The sequence below is a fragment of the Manacus candei genome, unplaced genomic scaffold (assembly GCF_025592945.1).
Source record: "Manacus candei isolate 608988 ecotype Guabito, Panama unplaced genomic scaffold, ASM2559294v1 h1tg000020l, whole genome shotgun sequence".
In the NCBI taxonomy this organism is placed as follows: domain Eukaryota; kingdom Metazoa; phylum Chordata; class Aves; order Passeriformes; family Pipridae; genus Manacus; species Manacus candei.
In genome coordinates this window covers 4,047,433-4,057,584 of record NW_026138068.1, presented here as the reverse complement: position 1 = coordinate 4,057,584, position 10,152 = coordinate 4,047,433, and the positions used below count along the sequence as shown (strand labels likewise).

At 44.6% G+C, this 10,152-nt stretch overlaps 1 protein-coding gene across 1 annotated transcript in view; it reads right to left on the bottom strand.

Annotated features, from left to right (window-relative positions):
* Positions 1–24: 24 nt before the first annotated feature.
* DNAH10 (dynein axonemal heavy chain 10) overlaps positions 25–10,152 on the bottom strand; it is a 51,951-nt gene continuing 41,823 nt past the window's right edge. The window contains exons 63-77 of the mRNA XM_051785660.1: positions 9,770–10,043; positions 9,014–9,118; positions 8,383–8,537; positions 7,505–7,659; positions 7,108–7,291; positions 6,103–6,303; positions 4,761–4,970; positions 4,285–4,380; positions 3,405–3,576; positions 2,846–2,977; positions 2,247–2,458; positions 1,995–2,162; positions 1,614–1,797; positions 572–717; positions 25–176 (exon numbers count right to left, since the gene is read on the bottom strand). Coding sequence (XP_051641620.1) covers positions 30–176; positions 572–717; positions 1,614–1,797; positions 1,995–2,162; positions 2,247–2,458; positions 2,846–2,977; positions 3,405–3,576; positions 4,285–4,380; positions 4,761–4,970; positions 6,103–6,303; positions 7,108–7,291; positions 7,505–7,659; positions 8,383–8,537; positions 9,014–9,118; positions 9,770–10,043 — 2,541 coding nt within the window. The 3' untranslated portion in view covers positions 25–29. The remainder of the gene's footprint in view (positions 177–571; positions 718–1,613; positions 1,798–1,994; positions 2,163–2,246; positions 2,459–2,845; positions 2,978–3,404; positions 3,577–4,284; positions 4,381–4,760; positions 4,971–6,102; positions 6,304–7,107; positions 7,292–7,504; positions 7,660–8,382; positions 8,538–9,013; positions 9,119–9,769; positions 10,044–10,152) is intronic.

The following is a 10,152-nucleotide window of genomic DNA, read 5'->3' as shown; positions in this document are numbered from 1 at the left end:
GGGGAAGAGTGTACTGCCTACTTCAGCTGTCACTCTGCATTCAAGGTGAGACAAACACCTTGAAGGACCCAGTGGGAAATGTGCCTCGTGGTGTAAAGATCAGCTTCAAACACGAGGCCAAAGCCCATCGCGTTCCTTCGCATGGACGTTGTGTACACGGGGGTCCGGAGCGTGTTCTGAAAGAGCAGGGAGGGGACAAGGACACTGAGTAGTGCCTGAGGTACTACCTGGAACTGGGAACAGGAAGGGCCTCGAGGAAAGATGACTGTCTTCAGAAATTCACTTTGTTAGAGGTCTTAAATATCCAATGCCCGGAAACTGTAAATGTCCTTTATGTCATTAACTGGGGATGGGACATGATTGAAAGAGTAGGGGAGTGTGAGAGTGTCCCAAGATACCTGTCCCAAAGTGCCTGAAAAGAGGCAACAAACACATCACAACCCTTTAGAAAAGAAAAACCATAGCGATGGGTAATGGAAGGAGAAGTGTTCAGGGGCTGCCAGCTGTGGAGATGTGACAACAGAAGGAAGGTAATAAACTGAGTGGCCACCATGTCCCCAAGGAGCTGTACCTGCAGTCGGAGCCTGTGTGCTTCCGTGGGGATTATCTTCAGGATGGGCAGCTCCACCACCGGCACGCGGGGCTTGCTTTGGATAAGGCAGCCTTGCTCCATGTCCCAGTCTGCTCCTTCCAGGAACAGACCAGAAACAAAGCAGCCTGCGAAGGCAGAAAATGCAGCATTTGTGTAAACTGAGCTACTAGAAAAGATCATTTTAAGCCAGGTGTTCCTGCAGTCCCTGTCCTGGGCACTTGTTTTTACCATCTATCTGTATTAGGAAATCAAATTAAATTGTCTCAGTTGCACTACACACATTAAACAGTCCCAGGAATAAATCTTATTTGCCACCTTCCAATTGCTCAAGTCCCAGAGAGCTTTGTAACCCCAGGCCTGCTCCTTGGATCACTGACAGCAGGTGAAGGGTTGGGACAGTTGTTCTGGTACAAATACCGAGTACAACATTGATGAAGAAGTACAGCATTGATTGAGAATGATCCAGGTAAGCTGCTGAGGAGACTTTAAAACTGCAAGTTAAATTTAACAAAAACAATGAGACTTTTTTCCTTCCTCTGTTGAGAGCCTTGCTTAGCTGTCCCTTATACCCAGAGTTTGTTATTAGAGCAGTGCTAGTCATAGAGAGTCATAAAGAGATACTTACACAATAAATGATACATAGTTATAGTCACTTTTTGTTTAAATATATTTCAGTATATTATTTGTGGTGTGAATAGATCTTTATAAACCTGCTGGGATTGGTAATGTTTCAGGCATTAAGAAATCAGGGTGTGTATATTTATAGGGAGCAAGCAAGGGAGAGGAGTAAGTTCAAATCCCTGCCTGTGCGTGGGAAGAGCTGGAGAGAGAAAATGGTGCTTCTTGCACTCAGAGGCTCTGCAGGAACCAGAACCCAGCTAATTCCCAGCTGGAGATCATGTGGGCTGTGAAATGCAAACCCAGGGGTATGTCTGCTGAGGTGTAACCAAAGTAACTTACTCTCTCTCACCAATTAACTACTTTATTCATATTTTTGCCAAATAATTGTAAAAACACTTACCCTGAGTAGACCCCTCATCAGTGATTTCTTCTGCTGTCCTGAACTTGGTTACCTCTGTGTAGAGGGTGGAGTGATCCAGGGGCCACCTGTTTTTCCTGCAGGTGGCTTGAACAAGAGCTGTCAGGTAGGATTCGGGAATGTGGAGGCCCGACAGCCACATCACTGGGGGCTCACACTCGTTAACCTGCAGTCACAGAAGGGGCCAGAGCTCTGAAAGGTGAGCCAGGGGGGGAGTCTGCCTGGCAACCACAGTCATGCAATGATGGGCACTAGTTCAAGGCACTTACCTAAGCAGTGAGTGTTCACTGCCTTCTGCACCAACGTGCACAGCACATTGTGCAGATTAACAAAACAAAAAGCTTTCTGGAGGCACTTGCTTACCCAGCTGGAATACTGGTTATACCGATCTTGAAAGAAAATAATCCAATTTCCAAGTGTTTTGAGTGTGTCGGGAGCCAACCGCCGCCAGATGCCGGGAATCTGCCCATTGAAGAGAGCCTGAGCCACGTCATCCAGTTCACTGCTCATTCCAACTTCCCCAGCCAAGGCCTGGAAAAACCGTGCAGTTCTGAGTGCCAGCCTGGGGCAGGTAAAGCCCAGCTGGTTCCATGGAGGTGCTGTGGTTCTACTTACCCGTTGTAGCTCAGCCAGTGACTTTCCCATTCGAACGATCAGCTTATTAAAACGCTCCAGTTCCTGCAGCAGCACCACAGTCGTAGGGGAGATGTTTGTGCCAAAATTTTTCCGTATGTGGTCGAGATCAAATACTTGGGGTAATTTGTTTTCTATATCCTTGGCAATGTTTGCAATATATTCATCTCGGCTAATTCCTGCACCAGTTTCACCTGCAGCCAAAAAGTTTGAGTGAGGATCTGTATTGACCACCCATTCCATGATTAATTCTCTGAGAGAAGGTTGAGTGGAGTCACCTTTTGGCATCAGTCTCTGATGCTGCTGTGACACTTGCCCACCAGACTCCCTGCATGTCTCCAGTTGTGCCTCTGGGCATGCATTGAGCCATTTCCAGGCTGGCAGGGCAGAGCTGTGCTGTGCCTTTGCTCACTTCCCAGTCCCACTGTCCTGCTCCCTCTGCTCCCCAAGGCCAGGACACAGCCGCCCTTTCCCTGGGATCACTCCCCACACACACAGGGAGCCATGGTGTGGCTGGTGTGTTAGTCCCCAGGGCACAGCCATGATTTCTTATTTACCAACCCAGTTCATTCAGAACACACCTGTTTGGGGTTGCAGCTCCAGCAGGTGAGCCCACATATCCCGCACCGCCTGCGTGTAATACCCGATCTCGGCGTTGGCGTGGAGTCCAAGCACCTCTGGAGGGTTGGAAAGTGGCAGAGCTTCTATGGCCTCTGGAATACAACCACATGGGCTCTGTGAGCCCACATTCACCAGGCACAGAGAACAACACAGCAATTTTGTTACTGCTCTGCATGGAAAAAATCAAATGCTAGAGCCGGTGTTGAGGAACTCACAAAGTGAATAAACACTTTAAACACACCCAGACCCCCACAGAAATGTATAACTTAACAAAATTAACCTGCTGCTTAACTGAGGGTTTGTGTTTTGGTATTTTTAAAAGAACTGAGGAGCTCACTGATAAGATCACATTCCAAAGGGCAGCTCATATAAAGCATTGGATTATAAGACTGCAATCCATACCCTGGCAGTGCCTGGTGTTCCATTCAACTTCTCATATCCAGCAACGGATGTATGGAGAGGATGGATACTGGAAGGAGACTTAATGCTAATGTACGTGGCAGGAAAAGCATTTCTTACCAACAAAGTCATCTTTGCCAGTCCCTTGTGGAATTTTATAATCAACCTTGTCGTTTTTATAGAAGTGAAACACCTGGAAGGTGTCGAACAGGAAATCCCCCAGGTACTCGTCCATGTAGACGGTCAGGATGCGCCGGTCAAAGCTGTCGATGGCGCGCCCTCCGTACATGACCTGGAAAGCACAACATCAGTATCACAGCATTGGCTTTTGGAGCAGGAAATACAGCTTAGGAAAATCACTGAAAGGTCCAAAATACTCTTTGCTTTTGCAGCTGCTCTGGTGCAACACTGTCTCCCTTATGGATACCAAGGGATCTTCTCCAGCCCCTCTCAGGGGGACAGGCAGGAAGTATTTGGCCTTGGCCTGGACAGAGCTGCTCTGGGCACTCCTGATCACCCATCTTAGCGATTTATGTGCAGCAGTACCTTCCTGAGGTACTAGTTCATGCTCAGTTGGGATTAAGTGCTGCAAAGTAACAGTTTTCCTCAGGATTTCATGTCCCAGCAGCTGGACAGTGCAGTGCAGCTGCTACACAGCACATGGAGTCCTGCAGGAGCTTTGGGAACATCCCTTTGTACAGCTCCAGGGACACTCCACTGTGCCAATAACACTGTGCACTTGTGGTGCTCAGAACCTTTCAGCACAGGATCCCAAGGGCTCTCAAAATTAATTAAGCACTGTAACTCCCTGTTGTGCAGTTAGACACAATGGCCCTATTTCCTTGAGACTGAGATTAAGGCCCTTGCTCGAGGTCTTAAACTGGAGTGTAAGCCTGCCCAGGAATGATTCCCAGCCAGCTTTACTTGATGCAGCCCATGCAGAGAGGAAACTTCATTTACCTGGATTCTTTTAGCACCAAGTGGCACTCTAGGCACTCACCTCCCCAATAAGATATTTGAGGCTGCTCCAAGGGATTTGATCATCATTTTGTTCAAAAGCTTTTGTCAAGTATGTGTTAAGGATTTCCATGCAGACCTAATAAAGTTGTTGGAACAAGTGAGATAAGAAGATTCATAAATCAGATATAGATATGTATAGATTTTATTTAATGTAGTTGTTGTTTGAAAATTAGCAATTATTTCTTTCTGAAATAATTAAAAAGTTAAGTAAAAATCATCCTAGGAAAAGAAACCCATGAGAGAGGCAACATAAACATGAAGGATTGGGAATTTAATTTTTAGTGGCTCAAATTGACATTATAGAAGATCAGGAGTCTACATGACTCCACAGAAGCAGGAAAAAAATACTAAGCAAAATCTAATTGTGAGAAAGGATTAAAACTGGATAAATTCTATGTTTTCAAAAGTAATCTGAGCTACTGAGGAATACAAGAGCCATTGTAATTGTTTTCTTACCTGGAAATCAGATTCATTAAAATCATACGGTACATTCCAGCCAACCTTTCCAAACTTCCTTCTCTCCTGAACCACAGCATGGAAAAATGCCAAGACATAGACTAAGGACTTAAAGGCAGGATGTGGGCACTGCTCTAAGGCTTCCTGGGGAATTTTGAAGTAGGTGGCTCTCATGTTCAGTTTCAGACCATTAGGTGGTTCTGTAACAACCTATCAAAATAATTAGGAAGCTATCAGTTTCTCGATAACTTGAGGAAAATAAGCTGTTAAGGTACCACATTAAGTAAGCTATACAATGCAAGCTTGAACATTTTAAGTGGCTTTCCAAGTTCCTGTCAATATGGATTTTTTCCTTAAGTAAAGACATGAAACAGAGCTTTTTAAGATTATCAAGGTAAACACACCTATGTAAAGAAAAATGTGATATTATTTTTAAAATACTCATGTTATTGGCAAGACATTATTTTTCCCATACTTGACAATCTAATTTTCTGAAATAGCAATACTTTACACATTTTGGTGTGTCTTATATCCCTACAGTAAAATGGCTTTATAGTCTTTAATATGGCTTTAGTGCTGATCAAACTGCCAGAGGTTTTTTTCCAAAGTGCTGTAAAACCTCCATTCTCACTGGTCCTGTCAAGACCCACAAAGTGTGGATCTGCAGGCTTAAAGATCCACTCAGATCCCTTCAGCCCCACTGCTGGAGGAGAACAACCCAGAGCTGTGACTGCCCCAGAGCTCACAGAAGCTGGGTCTGTCACCCCACTGCCTTCCAAGCTGTGAAATGAAATAACGATGTTTACAGGACAGGTCACCACAGCAGCAGTAAAGCAGCCATGGAAAAGGACATTAGACCAGAATCATGGCTTGTGCCTTCAAAATAATCAGCTCAGCCTCTGGTGATAAATGCTGCAGCCTGAAGTAGCAGCTGGAAACCATTATCCTATTCCAATGTCTGCTCCACGGGCACAGCTGCCAGGCCTCAGTTCTGCACTGCAGCATCAGGGCTGACGGGGCTATTTCTGGCTCTCCAGATATTCCTCACTTGTGGCAGCATTTGAATCTAAAGAGCATTTGTCACATATCCAGGTGTACTCACAAACCTCTACTTTGAAATAACTGCTTCAGAAAAAAACTGAGCAGCTTTCACCCAAAGGAATCATCCCAGTAAGATAAACAGGATGATGAAAAAAGGATTTTGCTTATAAAGACAAAAAGTGAGTTCCTTAGCCCAGGTCAGGGTGCTACACTGAGGCCAGGCATCCAGAGCCAGCCTTTTCTGCTGAGTACCAGTGGCAGGACATGGCCTCCTGACTGGGGTTTCCTCACTGCACAGTACCTTTAGGGCCTTCTGCAGGATTCCAACTGGGAAGCCTTTAGTTGGGTCAGTTGTCAGCCAGAGGCGAAAGTCCGAGTGAGGCTCTGTAATCTTCTCCAGGGCCTTTTCCAGATGGACGAGCCACTTCACCAAGAGGTGACAGTTCTGCAGCATGAGCCATTCTCCTTGAACCACTGCCTCCTCCAGCATCTGCAAAGCAATCTGGAGAGAGGGAGAAACAATCTGTGAGTAACTCTCCCTTTACCCTGTGAGCAAACTGCCTCTGATGGGCTCATGCAGTGATTTTTCCTGCTGCAAGCACACTCAGCCTTTTAGTTTCAGCACTTACCAGAATGCTCCTTGCTGAGAACAGACCTTTTCCCATACCACAAGAAGTTGCTCTGAGATGGTTTTATTTCATTAATTCTTTTTGAAATTAAAAGTCACTCAGAGCATTGAATTGTTCCCAAACAGCACAGGAGTGTTCATGGCCCAGGAGAGGGAGGAGATCAGTCTAGGAATTGGTGGTCTAAATGAATCTGACAGGAGCTCTTCCACTGACTGAAATCATGGCAAATTTAGTCAGCTCTGAAGCTTTGGACATTCTGCCTTAGTGTCCATAACAAAAACAAAAGGCAGGAAAAGCAGCAGGATATCTTTTCAGTAACAAACACTGTGATTTCCAACCACTTCACATCCATACACAAAGCTCCAGTCACTGAGAGCCTTTGAAAGGCTGCAGAGTAGCATCTTTTCAGCTCAACAATTTTTTAAAAGCTGACAATCTGATTCTGGATCTACCTTCAGCCAAACCAGAACAGCAGCCAGTCAGCCAAATACCCCCTTTCATGTTCAGGATGTTATTTCCAGACTGGCAAATGTATGTCAGAACCATGAAGTAACTCCTTTTCAAATGGTGCAGACCTTTGTAAAGGAGATTTGATCAGTCCCAGAGCACTGGGAGCACAGCTTGCAATTCACAGAGTTGCTGCATACAGCACATTCCCACCCTCCCACCCAAGTTACCTTTTCTTGGCCTTGTCCCATGGCCAGGAATTTGAGTCTCTCTGCTGCAAACTCTGTCCTCTCAGCCAGTTTCATGAGGTCATTGACGGGATCAGAGCCAGGACTTAGGATAAAAACCACAGGTGAGAAAGGGCTGCTTTGCTGCAGGATGGCCTCGAAGCTGATCACAGGGGGCTGCACATACCTGGGAAGGGGAGAAGCCCAATAAGCTGCAACTTTTCACGGAGCAGCCTCTGTGTGGGAACAATGAACACGAACAGCAACGCTCACCCCAGACTGCACATGGAAATCATTCAGACAACACTCCTGCTCTGCTGTTCAGGCACATTACAAAACCATTTACTGTGTGAAACCCCTGAGTGGTGTGGTCTGGATCTGAAAGAGGAGTGTGACTTACGTCTCCCCCATTGTCACTGTCACAAAGTCCGTGACCGCCCGATACATCCGGTCCACCCGGAAACACCGTAAAAGCAGGAGCTTCTGGAAGTCTGTGAGACTGTCCTGATACTGCATTGGGAATGGGGTCTGCTCCAGAGCATCTGTGTCATACCACTGGCAAGAAAAGATGGCAGACAAGGCAAAAGAATCAAATGGCTCTGTCAGGGAAATTACTAGGAAAGAGAAAACCAATTTTGTGAAGGAGGGGCCAAGAGACACAAGGAAAAGAAAGTCAATCAGCTGCAAGTATATATTAAAAGATTGGTTAAAAAATCCAGCTTTTTCAGTATAAAGTATTCAAGTCCAGAAACACATATGTACTTTCATTTTATGTCAAATAATTCTCTTAAGATACAGAAAACAGCATCCCAAGCAATAAGTATTAACAGTTTGCTTACAAGTAGATTTCTTATAAAGCAAAAAGACATGGAATGAAACTACAGCAGGAACAAAGAAAATCTGTGTTTGTCACTAGCCTATGGAACTCACTGGAACTCACAAGAAGATCAAAGTACAGTTTAGCAGCACAAAAATACCAGTGAAATGTTGACTGTTGAAATCGACAGAAAAAATTCCACTGACTTCAACAGGGCAAATAACTCCTCTAAGGCATTTGACTGACAAATAAAAAATCCACAGTTTACCAGGGAAGATTTTTTTGTTTGTTTGTTTTTTAAATAATATAATCTTTAATTCTTCTGCAAATAAGCCAATCACTAACTAGCAAGGCCTTGGTGGAAGGAGCCTGGGGTGACATCCTCCCTGTGCACCACACTTGAACATTTCATACCAGTGTCAAAACTAGGAGAGAGAATAGGATTGCAAAAAGGCACATACATTTTTCCATTCATCTGGATTGTCTTCCACATCATCTGGAAGAGATTCAAATGTCTCAGGAAATAGTTCAGACAAGCGCATCAGGTCTTCCCAGCCTTGATCTGGAAGCCAAGCATACGGTTTCTTTCGGGCACTCTTCTCCAGGGAAACATTGCCTGGTCACATTGGGAAACCAGAGTGAATGTCCATGGCAGAAATTCTCCAGTACATGACCACACACACAGTCCCAAGCACAGAGGAACCAAGTGGAAATTTGTTTCTGAAACACTGCAAGATTAGGCTGCTCTGCTGAAGGAAAGATGGCATTTTACAAGTGCTTGCAAAAGTCAGAGTTTTATCTTTGCAAACATTTCTACATGCATATGCACACATAGTCAGAAAATAACTACAGACTATTCCCTCAGGTAACATCCTAACCATCAACTAATGTCATATTTGTCAACAGAGAAAGACTGACCTCTTTGTTGTTTCACAGAGAGAAAAGAATAGAAATAGCAGAATCCCCAGTTGTGTAAATCAACACAGTGCAGTTTTCCTCAGTGGCTCTTAGTAAATCATATCTAGTCAAAAGTCTGTCTTCAAAAGATCTTTTAGCTATAGCTAAATGTTTATATATAAATATTCACTTTACCTTTCAAAAAGAACTCAAATTCTTCTTGTGGAATTCTTCCATCAGCTTGCTCTATCTTGACAGTCATATTAAAGGAGAACAGTAACTTGTGCCTCTCAAACAAGCCTGCATGAAAAGGACAATATTTTCCAAATCAGCTGCTAAAGCTTGTTGAACTGAAGCAATCTTTAAGTCCACATCCTGCATCTGTTGTGGGGTTGATGAGATGTCCCATCCCTGGAAGTGTCCAAGGCCAGGTTGGACAGGGCTTGGAGCAACCTGGTCTCGTGGAAGGTGTCCCTGCCCATGGCAGGGGGTGAAACTGGATAAGCTTTAAGGTGCCTTCCAACCCAAACCATTCCATGATTCAGTGATCTGGTCACCCCACAAAGATCATTTGATTGATGATTGGACTTGATGATCTTACAGGTCTTTTCCAGACTTTATGATTCTATGATTCTATGATTCTGGGATCAGAGTGATCAAAGATGGGGCTTTGGATCAGGCTTACAGAGTTAACACAGCACCCATGAACTACATAGCTGTGATTTACCTATGTAACTGTGTTAAGAAAAGCATTTCTGCAAGAGTTACATTTATTAATGTGTGTAGTTTCTTTTAATAGCAGGGAGTAAAGAGTGAACCAGGAGCAGTGTCGGGCTCAACATCAGGGAATTCACTGTTTGGTAACTGCCTCTTTTACTAAAACCAACTGAAGTCATGGCTTTGCCTTTTTTTGCACATCACAGTCTCAGCCCACCACTAAATGGCACTGACCTGTGCAGCCATAGTTGTAGGTGTTCAGAGTCAGTGTATCCATGATGTTTTTTAACCTCTTCGGAAGAATCGGGTTGGGCATGGATTTCCGAAGAGAGAATCCAAAAACCTCTAAGAAGGAGACCAGTGAGAACTGGTACATCATGTTGACAAGTGCCATTTCAGACAATACAGAGAAGAGGATGGCTCCCCTCTTGGCAGCTGGTCTGTAACCCTCCCGAAGGACATCAATATCCGCTGCTGTCGTCTCAGCCAGCTTCAGTTTTTCAATCACCTGTAAAACAGGGATTTTATACACCTGGAATTGCTGTGCTGATCCAGAGGGTATCTATTATATCACAATGATCAGAGCTGCTCAATGCCTATGTTTGATGAAGCACAGT